The following is a 21,066-nucleotide window of genomic DNA, read 5'->3' as shown; positions in this document are numbered from 1 at the left end:
TCCCCTCCAAAGTTTGGAAAAAACCATAAAAAACACTTAGAAAAATTTTCTAAGTATGAAAGTCAAACTTTTGACTTTTTGATTCTTGATTGATTTTCTTGATTTTTCTTGATCAAATGACTTCATACTTCATATATTGATGATTTTCAACTTCAAAAGTCATGGTTGACCAAAATTCCCCAAAAGTCAATGGTGATCTTGTACAGTTGACTTTTTCAGACGAATCGCATTTCTGGAGATTTCAAATGAAACATGCTATCCTCACCATATGAATGGTATGAATGGATCACATTGAAGCATTAGAGGATATTGAGCCATGTTTTGAGTTGTGGCACCATGTCCTGATTAAAAAGTCAGTTGTTCAGTGAATTAGGTCAAAAACCCTAATTGTCGACCTGATGAGATTGATGACTGTAGGTCTTGAATTGAGATGCAATTTCCATTGGATATTGTCATAGGGATTATTTGAGGATAATTGAGACCTTTGATTGACTTCCTGGGGGTTTTTAGGGTTTCCCAAGTGTGATCCCTGATTTTAGTCCCTGATAGTTCAAAACCCTGATCTGAGGATTTGTCTGATCAATCTTTGTGTTATGAGCCAATGGATTAGGCTAAAATGGTGTACTTGGGATGTGAGGTCATGTCCCCAAGTCATTAGGTCAAATTCTGAGCAATAGTCAGGAGTATGCTATCTTCAGTCAAAACCCTAATCTGGTTGATCCAAAGTCTTTGAGCTTGTTGAAATGAATCTCTGAGGACCAAATGTTGATTGTTGATGAAGATGATTCATTTGAGATGAAGGGAGAACAGAACCCTAAATGATTGTTACTTGTACTGATGAGTGATTTCCTGATTAAATCCTGCTGAGTCACAAGTAGCAAACACAAGCTGTGCAATTTGTTAGAGATGCAAATGATGCATATGCAATGATATGAGGTGGTATCTTAGGTCAAAAATTGGGGTATGACAGTAGGTCTTGATTTACCAACCACTGTCTTTGCAACACTCAGACAATCTTCTTCTACTTCAGCAGACTGAGCGGTGTGAGCATACCCATTTCTAAGTGGAGTATGTCGGTTTTTCTTTTGAGGAAACTTCCAATCTTCTGAATGGAGAGACTCGTTGTCGGAGACACTTTCGAGATCATCCTCTTATGTATTTTGGTCTTGCTCTTCTCCCAAGATGGCATTGACTAGATATGTGAACTCTAGATCCGTAGCCTCGGAAGGTGACTTGGGGATATAATCCTCAATGATGATTTCACCAGTCGATGATGATGAATAGCAAGGGTTATATATCTCTTTTGGCTGAGAGAGGTACTCAAAATCACTGTTCCATCCAGTTGGAACAATATCTTCAAGAGAGATTCTTGAACTTTCAGGAGCGGAGTATTTCACCATGTAGTCGAATTTTCCGCTTGATTCTCCTAATGTATCCCAAGTCTCTTCGGGGATAGGAGGAACTTCTTTTGATGAACCATGACTTCTGGTGGTGAAGCTATTTGTAACTTCGTCACTGCTTGGTCGAGTCTTACTTTCAGATCCCTTAATCGGATAACAGCAAGGTGATTCAGACTCTGATAGGGATATGTATCCTGCTTTGCTAAGATAGGATAGCCATTCCTCTTCATCGGTGTTTTCCGTACCGATGGTATTGACTGTTTGTTGAACAGGTTGAAGAAAACCTCCGCTGCGGAAAGTTTCTTGAATTGGAAGAACTACCTCAATTCCTGGAATAGTCTTTGATGATGTTGGAAAGAATCCAACTCCTGTTTTGTTCTTGTTGTTGGTAGGAATATTAATGTGCCCCCAACCACTGGTAGTGCCATCCTTTATAACTTGGATTGCATCTCTGTAGGAAGAAATAGACGCTGCCTTCTCCTTTCCTTTGTCCAAGGAAAGTGCTTGGGATTTAGTTCCAACAACTTCTTTTGGTTCTATGTCGGAGAATGATGACAGGTTGCTGACGATCAGAGCTCGTTCTCCACATACGGTTACCAATTTGTCATCTCTTATGAACTTCAGTTTCTGATGAAGTGTTGAAGTAATTGCCCCAGCCTCATGAATCCATGGGCGACCTAGCAAACAACTGTATTGTGCTGGAATATCCATAACATGGAAAGTGATTTTGAACGTCTGAGGTCCAATAGTTATGGGAAGATCCACTTCTCCAAAAACTGACTTTCTTGATCCATCAAATGCTTTCACGATGACATGACTTTTTCTTAGAGGGTAATCTTCGAAAGATAATCTTGACAATGTTGATTTCGGCATGACGTTGAGAGAGGATCCATTGTCTATTAGGACTCCTGTGAGTACATCACCCATGCAGCCAACTGAGATGTGAAGTGGAAGATCGTGGTCCACTCCTTCTTCAGGAAGATCTTCGTCACAGAAACTTAGGTTAGTTCCGGCGGAGATGTTGGCAACGATGTTGTTGAATTGGCTTATTGTGACGCTAGGTTCTACAAAAGCTTGTTCCAAAACTTTCTGTAGAGCTTCCCTATGAGCTTCAGAACTCAATAGCAGGGAAAGAACAGAAATCCTACACGGAGTATGTAGTAATTGATCTACAATGTTGTATTCACTCCTCTGGATTAACTTCAAGATCTCATCATTTTCTTTCGCTTGAACAACATTGGTCGGATGATCGTCTTGCCTATGTGGTACTTCCTCCGAAGGTTTCTCCACATTTTCTGTTGTTCTGTTGAAGACTCGTCCACTTCTGGTGACTCGACTAACATCAGCAATGTTGACAACAGACGGTAATGGTATTTCCTTACCATTTTCAATGTATGTAGCATTGTACTTGTATGGTATAGCCTTGCTGGACTCATACGGTACAGGACCTGGTAAGTAGATGACTAGCGGAGCAACTGCCGTCTTCCTGCTATCATACTAAACTTGCATTGGTTCAACTTGATTAATTTGAGGAGATACGGTAAAGACTTCGTCATCTTCTCTGTTGGCAAGAACTGTAATGGTATTGTCATCCATCAGCTTTTTAATGTCATTGCGAACACGCAAACATCCTCGTGAATTTCTTCGACAAATTCTGCATCTACTGTAAGCGTGGAAATCTGTTCCAAAGTAGGCAAGTCCATTTAAAGTTTTATGGAACCTGACTACCGATCCTTCAAGATCTTCAACTTTGTAGATTTTGTATTCTCCTGGACATCCTTGAACCATGTTGATGTCATGTTCAGTCCTGACTCGGATATGTTGAATCCATCCTAAGTCCATTTGTTCTTGCAATGCAGCTTGAACTACGGCACATCCTTGATCATTCTTTGGACAAATATCGCATGTGAAGTAGTTGTGAGGTGGTACATGGCCGTACCCAGCTTGTTTAGCGTGCATCTTGACAAGATTTTCCCCTATCTGGCGAATGTCGTAGATTTGAATGACGTTAGGGTGTTGATCTATCAGATTTACTGAAGCTTCTTTATGCTGCGGCAAAGGATTTGCTTGGACGTTTGGACTAGTATCTTTGAAGGATAGCATTCCGCTCTTCACTAATCGTTGGACGTCAATCTTGAAAGAGAAACAGTTCTCAATATTGTGACCTGGTGCCCCCTGATGATAGGGACAAGATTGGTCAGCCTTATACCATGGTGAGGAACTGTTTGTAGGATTTGGAGGACTTCTTGTCTGAATGAGTCATTTTGCCAGTAATGTTGGAAACAATTCCGCATATGGCATTAGTACGGGGTCAAAGGCAGGATACCTTGGAGCCCGATTGTTGTAATTTGGAGGTCGAACCTGCTGCTGAGGTTGCTGCGACCTTTGTTGAATTTGTTGTTGCGAGACCTGAGGTTGATAAGCTGGCGCTGAGTTAACAACCGGAGTTGTTGTTGCAACTTGAGGTTGAAATTTCTTCTTGATTTTGTGCAAGACATTGCTGACATCTTGATCCTTTTTCTTCTGGAAAGAACTTCCATACTTCCTTGGAGCAATAGAAGATTCTGGTTCTTTGTTCAAGCGTCCTTCCCGAACTGCTTCTTCTAAACGTACACCCATGTTTACCATCTCGGTAAAGTCACTTGGTGCACTTGCAACCATTCGTCCGTAGTAAAATGGACTCAAAGCTTTGAGATAGATTTTTGTCATTTCTTTCTCTTCAAGTGGTGGACAAATTTGAGCAGCAACTTCACGCCATCTCTGAGCGTATTCCTTGAAGCTTTCTCTATCCTTTTGAGTCATGGCCCGGAGTTGATCTCTGTCGGGAGCCATATCCAGATTGTACTTATACTGTTTGACGAAGGCCTCTCTGAGGTCTCGAAAAGTACGAATCTCTGAACTGTCCAAGTTCATGTACCATTTGAGTGCAGCACCAGTCAGGTTGTCTTGAAAATAATGAATGAGTAATTGTTGATTGTCAGTCTGAGTTGACATTCGTCGAGCGTACATTACGAGATGACTTTGTGGGCATGAATTCCCTTTGTACTTCTCGAAATCTGGTACTTTGAATTTGTGAGGAATCTTAACATTTGGAACCAGACAGAGGTCTGCAGCATTCTTTCCAAATAGATCTTGTCCTCGAAGAGTCTTGAGTTCCTTCTGCATTTGCAGAAACTATTCTTGGAACTCGTCCAATCTTTCATACACGCCAGCGTCCTCACTGGGAGCGTGATGATATACTTGTCCGCCTTGTGGAGGAAAAGTATGCATAATGGGCTGTGGAGAAGCCATGACAGCATATCTTGGAATCTCAGCATTCTGTTGTGCGAAACCCATTGCCGTTGCTCTTGGAACTTCAATTTCCAGAGGTTTGTAACCCTCCGGTGGACGCATATCCATGGTGACTTTTGGAACTTCAGAAGCTGGAGGTATGTACCCTTCTAGAAGAAAGTTATACGGCATGCCCCAAGGTCGATCAGGCGGCATGGTATACTGAGGAATAGGAATAGAAACAATCTCGGAAACCACAGTCCTTTGTGGTTCTTCTGGCGTTGGTCGATTCTGTGCAACTACCAGGGCTTCTACCATGCTATTGAGCCTTTCAATAGCATCTTTGAGAGTATTAACCTCTTCTCTGAGTTCTCCATTCTCTTGCTCAAAGTCTTCCATTATTTTCTTGCGACTTGAACGAGTGTTGTATGGATGAGACAGCTTGAAAGTCTTGGTTCACCTCCTTCTCCTCCTCTCTTTCTGGAGAAAGGAAAGTGACTATTAGATCCGCGACAATTCTCGTGTCAGTGCGTACGACTAAAGCGATGTATGATATGCAATTAAGTTAATATTTTTCAAGGAAACACCATAATTACGTTATGAAACATCAAACTTTTATTAATTAAGCGAAAACGCCGTTTTTTACACACTTTGAAAAGGGAAATACAGAGAAACCGAGAGAAAGGACTCTAAAACTTTGACGAAGAGCCGACTTCACGTTCTAACATCTTCTTCTGTTTCTTGAGCTGAGCGTTCTCTGACGTGAGCTAATCGATGATCCAGGAAGCAGGAAGGATATGATGAGAAAGTGACGTTTGTGACACTTGTCGATCGAGCACTTCAAGTAACTCATCCTTCCTTCTTAGGATGTTTTGAATCTCAACATTTTCCGTGTTGACGATTCGATACTTGTTCCTCCAAGCATTCCTTTCTTGGCATACCTTGTTTAATGCCGCTTGTAATTTTTCAAAATCGGTGGAGAAAAGGTAAATTGGTTCCCTTAGGGGAATAGGTTCTTGATGCTGATATGGCATCCTGAGCTTGAATGCTCTGACGCGTACCCATTGAAGGTAAGGATCCAGGGAGATGCAAAGATGTTTTCCTAACAATCTTCTCCCTTTGCTGTGTACAAGACGCCAGGCTTGGAGAATTTCCTTCTTCAGCATGTTGCCATGATCGTCGATGTTTTTGAAGAACAGACCCTCCAATTGGATGTTACTTGGTATATTTTTCATGGGATAGTCGTATTGACGACGGGCTCAAGCTGGATTGTAACTGATTCCTCCCTTAGTTCCAATAAGGGGTATGTTGGGAAAACTTCCACAACTGAAGATAATCTTGGTTTCGTCGTTGTCAGGACTACACCACTCAATGTCCGTACGAGTGAGGGACATGATTTTCTGTGACCAGTAAAGGCCATCCCTCATGTTCCAGAAAGTGTTAGACTTTGGCAGGTGCGAAACTAACCATTCGTATAACAACGGTACGCAGCATGTGATTAATCCTCCTCGCTGCAGGTTTCTTGAATGCACAGAGTGATAAGCATCCGCAAGCAAGGTTGGAACTGGATTTCCAGTTAAGAAGATCTTAATTGCGCTGATGTCGACGAAATCGTTAATGTTAGGGAACAAAAACAATCCGTAGATAAGCAAAGCCAAGATTTCCTCAAAAGCGCTCATATCTTGGATGCTGACGAAGTACCGAGCTTGAACAAACAAGAATTTGGAGGGCAATCCTTGAATTCCTCCTCTACTCACCATATGAGTTCTGATGTCGACTACGTTCAAAGGAGTAGTTGCAGCAATGATAATGTCGTCAGGATTCTTTTCCAAACCGGAGTACGGATCTTGCGCGTACACGGGTATTCCAATCAGACGAGAGTACTCCTCCAACGTAGGCATGAGCTGATAATCTGGAAAGGTGAAGCAGTGATACGTTGGATCGTAAAATTGTACCAAGGTGGGAAGGACCCCATCCACAATGTTGGTATTGAGCAAAGGCAGAAGTTTTCCATACTTCTCTTTGAAAGCCTAGGGGTTGACCACCAGTTTTCCGAGCTTTCCCAGTTCCTCGACCTGGGGAATCTTGAAGGTGTATTTCCTAGCTCTCTTTCTTCCGTAATCCATGGTATAGATCCTTAAGTCCTTTCTCCGTTTCTCTCTTTCTATGAAGTTCAAAACGTTCGTTATTTAGTTTCCTTGAAAAACGACTCGAAAAAGACTCTTTTGTTTTTAGTTGTTATTAATGAATGATGCATGAATGCATGAATGCACACACAAGAGTTTTTAAACAAACATGGCGTTGAAGGGTATAGTGGTCATGAAGTCAAAACGCAAACCTCGCCCCAATGATAAACTAAGGATAAGGATTTTTGTACCTGTAGAACGGGTTCTAGGGGTCTCAGAGTTTTTGCTCAACCTTAAAGATAAGTTGATTGATATCTATAAGAGAGTTTTCTCTGAGTGTAGTATCTGTGTGACAATTACTTTCGTAATCACTGCTCAACGTCCTAAAAAAGGCTTTAAGTGGGGTTAATGTGTTTCTAGGTCCTCCTGGTACAAATCAGTCTCGGAATGCAGCGGCGCAGTTAATCACAACCAGCCAGGCAAATCCCAAGAGTAGAATTGTGAACCAAGATTAGAGGGTCTTCACCGGGAAGACATCCTCCATCCTATCTTATGTTGCACTCAAATCCGGGTATAGGATTTCTCACCACAAGGGGGAATCAAGCCCTTTCCCAATACAGAATAAACAAAATAAACAAATATAAATGCAACAAACACATGATATGACACAGAGGTTAGGCAGGACCTCTCTTGTTTGAGGGGGAATTTGGCATCCCTAATTCCTCATTGGGGCTGGACCAGCAACAGGTCAACCATTGGTTTGGATGAAAAACCAAGGTTTTTAACACTTATATCCCCAGCAGAGTCGCCATTTTTCTGTGGTTGTCGTTTTTTTTACCTCCCCATTTCACTTGGGAGGACGGCACGCTAGACCCTTCACGCGAAATTTGGAAGGAGAATGCGCCCGTGGTGGGAGGAATTTTATTTCAGTTCTTCCTACGATATCACACGAACTTTCTTATTTGTTCTACGAGTAGGAAAGGGGAAAAAAGATCTCAACTAAACCCTAGGAGTTTGCTAAGTGTGGGGATTCACCTAGACTAGAAATTCTGGAGTTCGGGGGGGTCAGTTATACATAGGGAAGTGTTTAAACACCCTACATATCTGTAGTACTCTACAGGAACCTTCTCTGTGTCATTGTGATTGTGTTTATTGCTAATGATTGGGAAAGTTTCTCCTTTGTGTTAGGAGAGAGAATTGAATTGATTTTAAAAGACAGACAGACAGAAAAACTGACTATTTTTGGTATTTTATTAGCTCGCTGAGATTCCTTGTGAACCTCATGCCTACATATCCCTAGTGGAAGTCAGAGCTTAATGTAGTTCGGGGAACTAACTAGGGAAATTAATTATTTTTTTGGTGCCTTGCTTGAAGCTCAAGGTTGAAGCTTTGAATTAAATCTCCGTTTACAGTAAAGAGACATGAAATCATCTTTACGGAGAGGTATTTGTACTATTCTACCACAAACATTTTGAAAGAGTGACAGAATAACTGGATTCATTTCATTAAGAGAGTGACCTTACTTGTGTGTTTGCAAGTATGCTAGTATCTCTTGAATGAAAGAAAGATGCTCGTCCAAATTAGGGAAAGTTACCACATGTCTGGGTTTTACTGCCAGCTCATGCCTTTCAAAATCCTAAATGGGAGACTTGATTGAAATTGAAATTGAAATTGAAATGTTGAAATGTTTGTTTGTTTGAATGTGGTAGAGTAGTAAAAATATCTCTCTATAGAGATAAGCTATGTCTATCTATTGTATAAAAGATTTGACTTTAGCTGGCTTGCATGAGGCCCAAGCTTGAGGCTTTTTGATTGATTTATTGACTTATTGAAATGATTACTCTACTGGGGAGAAATTAAACTAAGGAGTTTTTTTTTTGTGTTCTGTACAAAGCCCAGAATTGAGGCTGACTCTTTTGAGGGAATGTTTATTTGATGGATTTTATTTGGTGTTCTGTACAAAGCCCAGAATTGAGGCTGACTCTTTTGAGGGAATGTTTATTTGATGGATTTTATTTGGTGTTCTGTACAAAGCCCAGAATTGAGGCTGACTCTTTTTGGAGGTTTTGACTTAACTGGAGAAATTGTCTGTTAAAAGACTGATTCTTTGTCATGTTTTTGGAGGCTGACCCTTTCCAGGGGTTTGACTCTTTTTGGGGAAATTATCTCCTAAGAGAATGAATCTTTGGTTTTTGAAGGACTGATTTTGGAGGCTAACCCTTTCCAGGGGTTTTTGTTAAAATGAAAGAATGTGTGGAGGCTAACCCTTTCCAGGGGTTTTTGTTAAAATGAAAGAATGTGTGGAGGCTAACCCTTTCCAGGGGTTTTTGTTAAAATGAAAGAATGTGTGGAGGCTAACCCTTTCCAGGGGTTTTTGTTAAAATGAATGGCAGAAAGATTATCTAGTGGAGACTTCTTGTTTAAAGCCCAAGATGAAGGCTGACACTTGCTGAGGATAAGCAAACATGGATCCTAGACTCTGCTAAGGAAAATTGATTAAGATAAGGGTGACAGAGACTGTCCATGTCTCTCATTCCAAAAGGTGTACTCAATTTGAAATTGAGACAAACTTAGCTTGTTTAAAGTCTGGTTTTAATTGGAAGAAACTCACCAGGGTATGTTAAAAGGTGACTAAAGACCTGTTCCTATGTTTATAAGAAACCTGATGGGTCCTTGTATACAAGCTCAAGAGGAAGCTGGAAATGCTTTTAAGAAGCCTGTGGGTCCTTGTACAAAGCCCAAGAGGAGGCTAATCGAGGGTCATCGAGGGTCCTTGTTATAGCACAAGAGAAAGCTATGTAGTTTTGAACTTATTTTGGCTTTAAGCAAATGGGTAAGAGGTTTCACCGGGAATAATTCCTCTTTGGATGGATGTGTCCTATTTTGGGTTCTAAGGTTTTTGCCAAGATGTTTCACCGGGAATAATTCATCTTGGGGGTTTGAACTACAGATCTCTAATTAGGAAAGAGCCTTCACCGGGAAGACATTCTCAATCCTAGGTCATGTTCCTATAATATATATATATAGTTTAACTGTCCTAGGGTTTACACTCAAACGTAGTTCTAAACAAATATATGCACAGTTTATATTTGACAGTAATTTAAATAAAGACTGTAAATTGAAAGCTTGTAAAGCCTAACCTGGATGGAGTGGAGGCCATTGAAGAAGTATGTACAGAGCCTCAACAGTAATTGGTGGATAACAGTTGAATATATATATGATAAACAGTTAATGGTTTTTGAAAACAGAAGAAGTGAAGATGGACAAAGGTCACATAGGTATCTGAAGAGTTTCACCGGGAATAATGCCCTTCAAATACCAGAAGAATGTTTTGAAAACAGAAAGAAGATTTTGAAAATACATTTTTTGAAAACAAACTATGAAAAGAAAGAAGGTGTTGGGTCTTACACTCTATTAGAGGCCCAGAGATTATTTACTGTTTGTGAAGCAGTGAAAATGAAGATTGGAATGATGTAAGTTTTTGTTGTTTGAAAACCTTAATCATCTTGTTTAATCGGAGATCGAAAACAATTTTGAAAATTGACAAAAGTCAACTTAATTAAGGTAAAGATAAAGCTCTCTACCTAATTAAGACCTAAACAATTAGGGTTTTATCATAAAATTATCCACAAAATAATTAGGTTAAACAAAATGAGTATATATATCTAAAGTATTTAAGAAAACACTTAAAAACATACTATTTTAAACCTAATAAAAATACATGAAATAAATAATATTTTTTATGATTTTTTTGATTATTCACAAAATAGATATATTAAATAATAAGTGTGTGAAAAATGAAGTGAAAATAACTTAATTTGATAGGTGAATTAATTGTGTGAAGTTTGTGAGAAAAATGAAAGAAAATGGGTGTTAAAAAAATAGTTTGGCCCTTGGAGGATTTGAACCCACGCCCTCTAGGTCACACACTCAAAACAAACACCACTGAGCCAACGCGCGTGTGGTGATAGTAAGCTGGTTTCAATGCAATTCATATAGTGTTCAAGTGTATAGAAGCAAAAAAGAAAATAAAATCAAAAGGTCTGAGGCGAGGGGGATTCGAACCTCAGACCTTGGGCATGAGGAGACTAAGAGCGCATGTGTGGCCACTGGGGCAAGTTATTCATTCGTTTATGAAACACATATCATTAAATATAAAATAAACTCTGTTCAGAGATTTGAAAAATGGCGCCACCCTCCATCTTCGTCTTCAACCTCAAGCTCCAACATTTTTGAAATTCTGATTCTCTCAAATCTCAACCAATGGCCCAGGTGTAAACATGAAACTTGTTCTAAACTCACTCAAGATTCTAAATATGTAACTAACATAAATTTATATTAACTACATCTAACTAATTTACTAAAAAACGTGAAGAACCCTAAAATTTGAAAATCAAATTAAATGACTATACTGAAAGATAAATGAATGATGATAGAGGGTTTTCAATCCTCTGATGATGCTGAACAAGATAGAATCGAGCTTTATCACAAAGAGTGTTTAAATTAAAGAGATGGAGTTCAGAAACTTACCTCTGAAAATGGAGGTCGTGAGGATGATAGAGAGCACCTGGGCTTGTATGAATGATCCCAAAAGCTTCCTTGGGACTCAGTGATGCTAACTGGATGCTTATTGTGTCCTCAAACCTTCTGAATTGCTCTACTCGACTCCTTAGATTTGAGCTTCAAGTGAACATGGAGGATGATGAATCTGGAGTTACAGATGAGCTGCAGCCATCTGAACAGCTTCACTATGATCTGAGGAACGTGCCTGGATGCCTAACCTTGCTTGGAACCTCCTGAATTGTTCTGTGGTCCTCCAACTGCAAGTGCTCCAAATGAGAGGTGAAGATGATGATTCTCCATGCCCAGAAGTGTTCCAGAGGTTTGGATCACCTCTAAATGCCTCCCTCAATGTGTTTGAATACTTATTTTCAAAGAGAGAGCTTTGGTTTGAAGAATCCGAGTCTTCTTGCCAAAGGACCTTTGAAAAAACTAAGTATGAAGAAAGAAAAGAGAAAGCAAGAATTTTGTTTCTTTAGTGTGTTTTTCTACTGAGGTATGCTCTCCTATTTATAGGCAAATGGTTCAGTATAGTTGCAGAGGAGTGAGCTTGCTTAGTGAGGTTGATTTGGTTTTCTTGGCCATGAAGGAAGTTTGCAAATATCTCTTATGCAATGATGAGAATTTTGATTCCATTTGATCAATCCCCTAGCCCTCGATTTTGCTTGATCTTAGGGGACAATTCTGAGACAGAAATGAGCTCTAATTGGTTGGTGAGAAGATTCCTTGGGTGATTCATCAATTTGCCATAAATTCCCAAATGTAATCATTACATAATCACATGTTCTTGTTTTGGGAATCTTCCTCAATTCTTATGCTATGGTGAAAATGAATGAATGGCATGTTTTCAGATGTGGTATGGGTCGTGTAGCATCCATAAATGAGGTCATGTGCACAAAATTTCAAAGTTCAAAAATGAGGCATGACCTATAATTTCACTTCATGAGGCCAACTTTGAACAAGCATAACTCTTAGCTCAAAATGAATTTGGATAAGGTTGAACACAATTTGGAAAGCCCTAAACATCTACTTCAAATCATTAGTTTATGGTTCCTTCAGAATCATTTCGGAAATTTGTGAAAAATGAACCCAAAGTTGGATGAAAACTAGGTTAAAAACACTTAGAAAAATTTCTAAGTTTTTATAACCTAAAGCTTCAAAATTCCAAAACTCTTAAATGGTTGATCTTTTGAAAAAAGTTCCTATGTAAGATGTTGTTTTATTTTGCAAGATCTACAACTTTCATGTTGGAAGTTTTTTGAGTTGTGTAGGTGAAATTTTGAGTTCCCACAATGCCCTCAAAAACCCTAATTCCCGACTTTTTGCTCCTTGGTGAATCTCTTTGAATTTCTTTGGTCAAATGACTTTAATATCCATATATTGATGATATTGATCTTTGAAAGTCATGGTTTGACCAAAAATCTTAAAAGTCAAAGGTGAACCCATACAGTTGACTTTTTCTTGATAAAGTGAAATTTTGGACTTTTGTGTAGAATCAAGATCTTCTCCTCAAATGAGTGATGTAAATGGGTTATATTGAGGTAGTAGAGGTTCTTGAATCATGTCTTGAGTTTTGGATCCATGCCTCTGATTAAAAGTCAACTATCCTGGTGAATTAGGTCAAAAACCCTAATTGTCGACCATATGAAAATAATGACTGTAGACTTTGAATTGAGGTGTGATGTCCAGTGGATCTTGTCATATGAGCTATTTGAAGATGATTGATGTCTTTGAATGATCCCCTGGGGCTTTTTAGGGTTTCCCAAAGGTGATCCCTGATTTTAGTCCTTGATAGGCTCAAAAACCCTAGTCTGGTGACCTGAGTAAATCTGTACTCAGAGGACTGGGTGTCTAATCAATCATAGGTGAAAAAATGAAGCTCTTGAGTCCTATGATTATGTTAGAGACTAATCCTTCTACTGATTGGTCCTTTACCTGAGTTTTCTTGTCTTTGAACATCCTCGATTAAATGCCAGATGAAGAAGTGACTGCTCTGGGTACTTGCTTTAACCTGATGAAAATCCTGAAGATATGTCATCTCAGGGGGGTCAAAAATTAGGGTATGACAGATGCCCCTATTTAAGTTTCTTTTATCTGGAGGGAGAGAGATTGATATCTCGATCTCTCCTGCGTGAAAGAGACTTAAATATCAAAGAATGCCCGAATTTTGGGCGCTCCTGAGATGTTGTAATTGATAAAATCCTTGCATGACTTGATCCCGTTGTCGCACTTGGCGGGGGATGAGGAGACAAACTCCTGTAGAAATACTTGATGTGGACTTTGGTTAGTTACATAACAGATCTAAAATTCAGTATCGGTCACGTGAAAGTGGACGGTACCTTAAAATATAATTATTTTTCTACAAAAAAAATATTTCTCATTATAAATATAACAGAAGACTTAGTGAGTATCAACGATGGACGAGAGCTGCATTCCGGTCTCCCGTTTCATTTTTTAATTAAAATCAAATTTATTTTCCGCTTTTTCTCAAGCAAAAAATCATTATCATCGCCTTAGATAAACATAATAATAGTAAAGAATGGTAATTTACATTGGTCTTTGTTGGGATGATAATCTTTTTTACTGAACTGATATTTTCATGCATTTGCAAACCTATCAATTGCTCCCCTTAGAGTTTCTACCGCTTATTCTTATTTCACAATTTCACGTACTCCCATAATTGTAATTCACTTATCTATTTATATTATCTTACTTATTTTATTTCATTTCATTTAAAAAAAGTATAATATTTTATTACTTTAATCAAATAATAATTCTATCAAATATTTTATTTATTGTAAATCAAATCTTAATTATTTCTGAATCTTCCTGATTACACTATTTATGTAATTTTATATTTCAACTCGATTAATATTCTAATTAAATAATTATATAATTAATCCAAATCTTGAAAGTTGTAGTATTTTTCAATTCATTCATTCCCTAACAATTATACTTATAGAAAATTAAAACATAAAATAAAAATAGTAACTACAGATAGGATGTAATTTTTATAAGAAAAGGAAAACAAATACATGAGAAAAGTAAAATTCTTCACACTTACAACGAAATACAAATACACACGTGAAATAAGTAGCACACATAGGTCTTATTTAACATATATATAAAAGACTAAATCAAATAGAGCTTAGAACATAGGATCTAGCTCTATATTATATAGTTTATGATGCTTGACCTATAATATTAAAGATTCATTACTCGCCAGATACATCTAGCGATCGAGTAACTGCTCAACTGATTTGGTGAGGAGGTCGTGCAAGCTATGCTCTACAACATAAGGTTCGTGCTCACCAGAAGGGGGATGTGCCGAGTCATTTGCGTTCCAGAGAAAAACACCATTGAGTTTTGAGTGTTTTTTGAGTTGTATGCATCCGGCAATAAAAATCTCTCGTGATATCTTATTATCCTTAGCGTCATTCGGGTCGGTGCTAATTCCGGGAAGGACTTTTTGAGGAGGGTAGCCTTTGATTAGATTGTCAAAGATCACTACAAAGTCCTTAACCGTGGATACAATATTTTTTTGATTGTAGAATTGGTAGTCAACCCAATTGATATTGGCACTGTTTGCATAAAACAAATCACGGTAGTGGGATTCGTTTTTCTCAGATGGAGCAATGGACACCACATCAATATTTAGGTTACCATCATTCTTGAGTTTTGTTATAACTTCTCCTATGCAGTTAACAAACAAGTCATTACTAGTTTTGATAGTTTCATAATTAATGTCAATGCCATCAATTATGTTGCCGCTTTCATTGTTGTATTTTCCGATGAGCACTTTGAGTGAATTTACAGCCTGCCTATTCCATACAGTTTCCTCAGCAGGAAAGAATGGAGTTTCAACATCACGACCTCCAATGCTTATCACCACCTTTACATTTGGATTATTTTTCTTGAACTCTTTCACTTTATCTGGGCCAAAGTATTCCACATCCCAAGTTTCTTTGAAATTTCCGTTGCCTTTCCCATCTTGGTTATACTCCTCACTTGCAAAGCCCAAAATGAATTGGAATTCAAATCTATTTGAGTTGATGATATCAGTTGGAAAATCACGTAAACTTGTTGAGGATGGCTTCACACCAATGTATTCACGAAAGATAAATTTAGTCATTGTTACAATTTGAAAAGAGGAGGATATGAGTTTAGTTGGCTTTTGTGTTGTGTTTTGAATTAATAACCAACTCTTCTTTCCCTTTTATAACACTACGGATCCAATGAATTAGTGCAAATAAATCTATCTTGATGTCATGCTGCTAACATAACACAAATATTTTTCTCTTAAATGCAAGAACGTCAATAATGTAATATTCAATGACTAACTATAATTGAGTATAAAAAAGGACTAATTATAATACAATTACTAGTCAATTAGTTTATTTATTTTGGTGCATCGTGTAATATTCAGTGACCAATAATAATTTAGTTAAAAAAAAACTAGTTATAATACAATTTAAAGTCAATTAGTTTATTTATTTTAGTACAACGTGTAATATTCAATGACTAATTATTATTGATTAAAAAAATAGACTAATTATTATAAAATTACTAATTAATTATTTTATTTATTTTAGTACATCGTGTAATATCCTATGACTAATAATAATTTAATTATAAAAAGACTAATTATAATACAATTACTAATTAATTAGTAGTTTATTATTTTAGTACAACGTGTAATATTGATTTGAGTAATAAAACCCGACTAAATATAAGCCTAAGAAGAATTCAAGGTATGTAGTAACTGTGTTGTATATTTTCTTACAGGATTTGGACTTTAATCATTCTATGGGCATCAAAATTGAATTTACATTCGATATTTGTGTGAGAGTTTTTTTCCAAAGACAATTTTATTTGCTTTTTTGTTTGTTTTTCGTACATCACAAATGTTAGTCCCTATAATAAATATTATTTTCTGTATTGTAAATAAATAAATAACTCACATATGGAAAAAGAAAACAAATTAAATAAAAAAAACTCAATTAAATCCCTCACAAAATCTAGATTAATCTCTGAGAAAAAAGGTGTTGGTGGCTATCTTGCTTAGTTGTGTGAGGAGTTTCCGGGTCTTTATGCGCTATCTTGCTTGAAAAAGGTGTCGGTGGACAGTATGGGGGGATGGCGAGATGTTGTTCGGTTTTAGGGAGATCGTGGCATGAGGGACATATTGTGGAATCCGGCGGATCCGGTGTCTCTTTCTTCTCTTGATTCAAAATTAGGAAGAATCGGCGTGGAGGAGGACAATCATAATAAGGCATTTTGGACTGTTGAGTCGAACGAAGTTTTTTCGGTATCATCTTGTTATTAATTTTATGCTTCCTTTCACACTCCTATCGGCCCCCAGAATAGACATGATGATGTCTTGCGCATAGTGTGGAATTCAGAGGCTCCTTACAAAATCAAGGCTTTTGGTTGGAGGCTTTTCGTGAATAGACTCCCTACGAAGGATCTTTAGAAGACAAGAGGTATTGTCTTTCATTTAAATTGTTTAAAGTGTGTTTTTTGTGATATAGAGTTGGAGAGTAGGGATCACTCTTTTTTGCATTGTAAATTGGTGAGGAATAGTTGGAATGAGATAGCTAATTGGATAGGTAAACAGGTGGGTGTGGCGGAAGAGTGTTACTAGAATTTTATGGGTTGGTACTCTTTTTGTAAAGTGAAGAAACTTAAAAAGGAAAATGGGGATTTGTTTGACTTGCTACTTCTTGGTCAATTTGGCTACTTCGTAACGGTATATGCTTTCGAAATGATAGGTGTGATATCGGTAATACGGTATAGAATATAAAGATTTTGGTATGGAAATGCACGGTTCTAGAAGAAATTACGAACTCCAACTTTGGTTTCTACGATTTTAGCAAAGATCCTTTGCTTTTTCTTTTGTAATTTATTTCGTTGGTAATTTGTTTATCCTTTTTGTCGGGATGTTTTCCCGTTGTATTGTGTAAAAAGGTTGAATAACCCTTGGTTCTCTCTTTAATATCATCTTGCTTACACAAAGCAATCTCTGAGAAAATATTCATCTTTAATCTCTTACAAAATTTAACTGAGTCATATTAGTCTCTCTATTAATATTTTGTTCGAACTGATTTCTTCCTACTTTTGAACCGTGACTAGACAACCATGTGTATTATTTATGCCACATCTATTATCACTTTCATCCCGAACTGAGCTCGCCGGTAATAAACTTCTCCACCTGTCTTTCGTCGCTACCGTCCTTTTTTTCATCTCTATCGTGTTGGAAACCTAGACGACGACTTTTTCTATGGCAATAATAATGACCTTAGTTCTCTCTTGGGCCCAGATTCTAAAGCTCCTGTTAATGCTAGCATTGTTGCTTTCGGGCCATTCGCACATGATTAGGGATTCTAGGATCTTGTTGTTGATAATGGAGTTACAGTTTTGTCGTTAAGGGTGGAGAATTATTTAATTGACATTAAAATATTGGATAACGAGGATGCTGGATAATGAGAATAGGAAACGAAGAAGGAGAAGAACAATTTAAGGAACGTGAAATAAAAAAAATGATTATAGTTGTTATTTTTCTGTTGTTAATGATCTTTTAAGAAGGTTTAGTTCTGTTATACTGGAGTGGCTTGAGATAATTTCTTACTTTTGTAAATTATATATATGGCATGAATAACATACATGGGAGTCTAGTTACACAGTAAAAGTAATAATAAACCGTTTTGATAACAATATTCACCAAAAGATTAACATGACTTGATTAAAATTGTAAGAATTAAATAGAGACTTTTTTCTCATGGCTTAATCTGGACTCTGCTGTTTTTATGAAGGACAAAAATGAGTGGTCACGTGAAAGTGAACGGTGCATTTGAATTAATTTTTCTACCGCAAGCAATTTTTTGAGTGATTAAAAGTAGTTATTTTCCGAAATGGATTTTGCACGGTAACATGTTGGACACGCGAAAGCGGTTAGTTACATAACAGAGCTAAAATTCAGTATTAGTCACGTGAAAGTGGACGGTACCTTAAAATATAATTATTTTTCTACAAAAAAATATTTCTCATTATAAATATAACAGAAGACTTAGTGAGTATCAACGGTTGACGAGAGCTGCATTCCGGTCTCCCGTTTCATTTTTTAATTAAAATCAAATTTATTTTCCGCTTTTTCTCAAGCAAAAAATCATTATCATCGCCTTAGATAAACATAATAATAGTAAAGAATGGTAATTTACATTGGTCTTTGTTGGGATGATAATCTTTTTTACTGAACTGATATTTTCATGCATTTGCAAACCTATCAATTGCTCCCCTTAGAGTTTCTACCGCTTATTCTTATTTCACAATTTCACGTACTCCCATAATTGTAATTCACTTATCTATTTATATTATACTACTTATTTTATTTCATTTCATTTAAAAAAAGTATAATATTTTATTACTTTAATCAAATAATAGTTCTATCAAATATTTTATTTATTGTAAATCAAATCTTAATTATTTCTGAATCTTCCTGATTACACTATTTATGTAATTTTATATTTCAACTCGATTAATATTCTAATTAAATAATTATATAATTAATCCAAATCTTGAAAGTTGTAGTATTTTTCAATTCATTCATTCCCTAACAATTATACTTATAGAAAATTAAAACATAAAATAAAAATAGTAACTACAGATAGGATGTAATTTTTATAAGAAAAGGAAAACAAATACATGAGAAAAGTAAAATTCTCCACACATACAACATAATACAAATACACACATGAAATAAGTAGCACACATAGGTCTTATTTAACATATATATAAAAAAGACTAAATCATATAGAGCTTAGAACATAGGATCTAGCTCTATATTGTATAGTTTATGATGCTTGACCTATAAATGAAAGATTCATTACTCGCCAGATACATCTAGCGATCGAGTAACTGCTCAACTGATTTGGTGAGGAGGTCCTGCAAGCTATGCTCTACAACAAAAGGTTCGTGCTCACCAGGAGGGGGATGTGCAGAGTCATTAGCGTTCCAGAGAAAAACACCATTGAGTTTTGAGTGTTTTTTGAGTTGTATGCAGCCGGCAATAAAAGTCTCTCGTGATATCTTATTATCCTTAGCGTCATTCGGGTCGGTGCTAATTCCGGGAAGGACTTTTTGAGGAGGGTAGCCTTTGATTAGATTGTCAAAGATCACTACAAAGTCCTTAACCGTGGATACAATATTTTTTTGATTGTAGAATTGGTAGTCAACCCAATTGATATTGGCACTGTTTGCATAAAACAAATCACGGTAGTGGGATTCGTTTTTCTCAGATGGAGCAATGGACACCACATCAATATTTAGGTTACCATCATTCTTGAGTTTTGTTATAACTTCTCCTATGCAGTTAACAAACAAGTCATTACTAGTTTTGATAGTTTCATAATTAATGTCAATGCCATCAATTATGTTGCCGCTTTCATTGTTGTATTTTCCGATGAGCACTTTGAGTGAATTTACAGCCTGCCTATTCCATACAGTTTCCTCAGCAGGAAAGAATGGAGTTTCAACATCACGACCTCCAATGCTTATCACCACCTTTACATTTGGATTATTTTTCTTGAACTCTTTCACTTTATCTGGGCCAAAGTATTCCACATCCCAAGTTTCTTTGAAATTTCCGTTGCCTTTCCCATCTTGGTTATACTCCTCACTTGCAAAGCCCAAAATGAATTGGAATTCAAATCTATTTGAGTTGATGATATCAGTTGGAAAATCACGTAAACTTGTTGAGGATGGCTTCACACCAATGTATTCACGAAAGATAAATTTAGTCATTGTTACAATTTGAAAAGAGGAGGATATGAGTTTAGTTGGCTTTTGTGTTGTGTTTTGAATTAATAACCAACTCTTCTTTCCCTTTTATAACACTACGGATCCAATGAATTAGTGCAAATAAATCTATCTTGATGTCATGCTGCTAACATAACACAAATATTTTTCTCTTAAATGCAAGAACGTCAATAATGTAATATTCAATGACTAACTATAATTGAGTATAAAAAAGGACTAATTATAATACAATTACTAGTCAATTAGTTTATTTATTTTGGTGCATCGTGTAATATTCAGTGACCAATAATAATTTAGTTAAAAAAAAACTAGTTATAATACAATTTAAAGTCAATTAGTTTATTTATTTTAGTACAACGTGTAATATTCAATGACTAATTATTATTGATTAAAAAAATAGACTAATTATTATAAAATTACTAATTAATTATTTTATTTATTTTAGTACATCGTGTAATATCCTATGACTAATAATAATTTAATTATAAAAAGACTAATTATAATACAATTACTAATTAATTAGTAGTTTATTATTTTAGTACAACGTGTAATATTGATTTGATTAATAAAACCCGACTAAATATAAGCCTAAGAAGAATTCAAGGTATGTAGTAACTGTGTTGTATATTTTCTTACAGGATTTGGACTTTAATCATTCTATGGGCATCAAAATTGAATTTACATTCGATATTTGTGTGAGAGTTTTTTTCCAAAGACAATTTTATTTGCTTTTTTGTTTGTTTTTCGTACATCACAAATGTTAGTCCCTATAATAAATATTATTTTCTGTATTGTAAATAAATAAATAATTCACATATGGAAAAAGAAAACAAATTAAATAAAAAAAACTCAATTAAATCCCTCACAAAATCTAGATTAATCTCTGAGAAAAAAGG

At 36.5% G+C, this 21,066-nt stretch overlaps 2 protein-coding genes across 2 annotated transcripts; both read right to left on the bottom strand.

The window, feature by feature from the left end:
* Positions 1-14,359: 14,359 nt before the first annotated feature.
* Positions 14,360-15,569, bottom strand: LOC131633195 (chitinase 2-like). Its single transcript, XM_058903910.1, has one exon. The coding sequence runs from the start codon at positions 15,486-15,488 to the stop codon at positions 14,589-14,591; it is 900 nt and encodes a 299-aa protein (XP_058759893.1). The 5' UTR covers positions 15,489-15,569; the 3' UTR covers positions 14,360-14,588.
* Positions 15,570-19,015: 3,446 nt separating this feature from the next.
* On the bottom strand, positions 19,016-20,236 carry LOC131633194 (chitinase 2-like). Its single transcript, XM_058903909.1, has one exon. It carries the CDS (start codon positions 20,153-20,155, stop codon positions 19,256-19,258), a length of 900 nt encoding a protein of 299 aa, XP_058759892.1. The 5' UTR covers positions 20,156-20,236; the 3' UTR covers positions 19,016-19,255.
* Positions 20,237-21,066: the final 830 nt, after the last annotated feature.

Source organism: Vicia villosa, unplaced genomic scaffold (genome assembly GCF_029867415.1).
Source record: "Vicia villosa cultivar HV-30 ecotype Madison, WI unplaced genomic scaffold, Vvil1.0 ctg.001084F_1_1, whole genome shotgun sequence".
Lineage (NCBI taxonomy): Eukaryota > Viridiplantae > Streptophyta > Magnoliopsida > Fabales > Fabaceae > Vicia > Vicia villosa.
The sequence above is the reverse complement of the archived record's forward strand: the minus strand, read 5'-3'. Positions and strand labels throughout refer to the sequence as shown.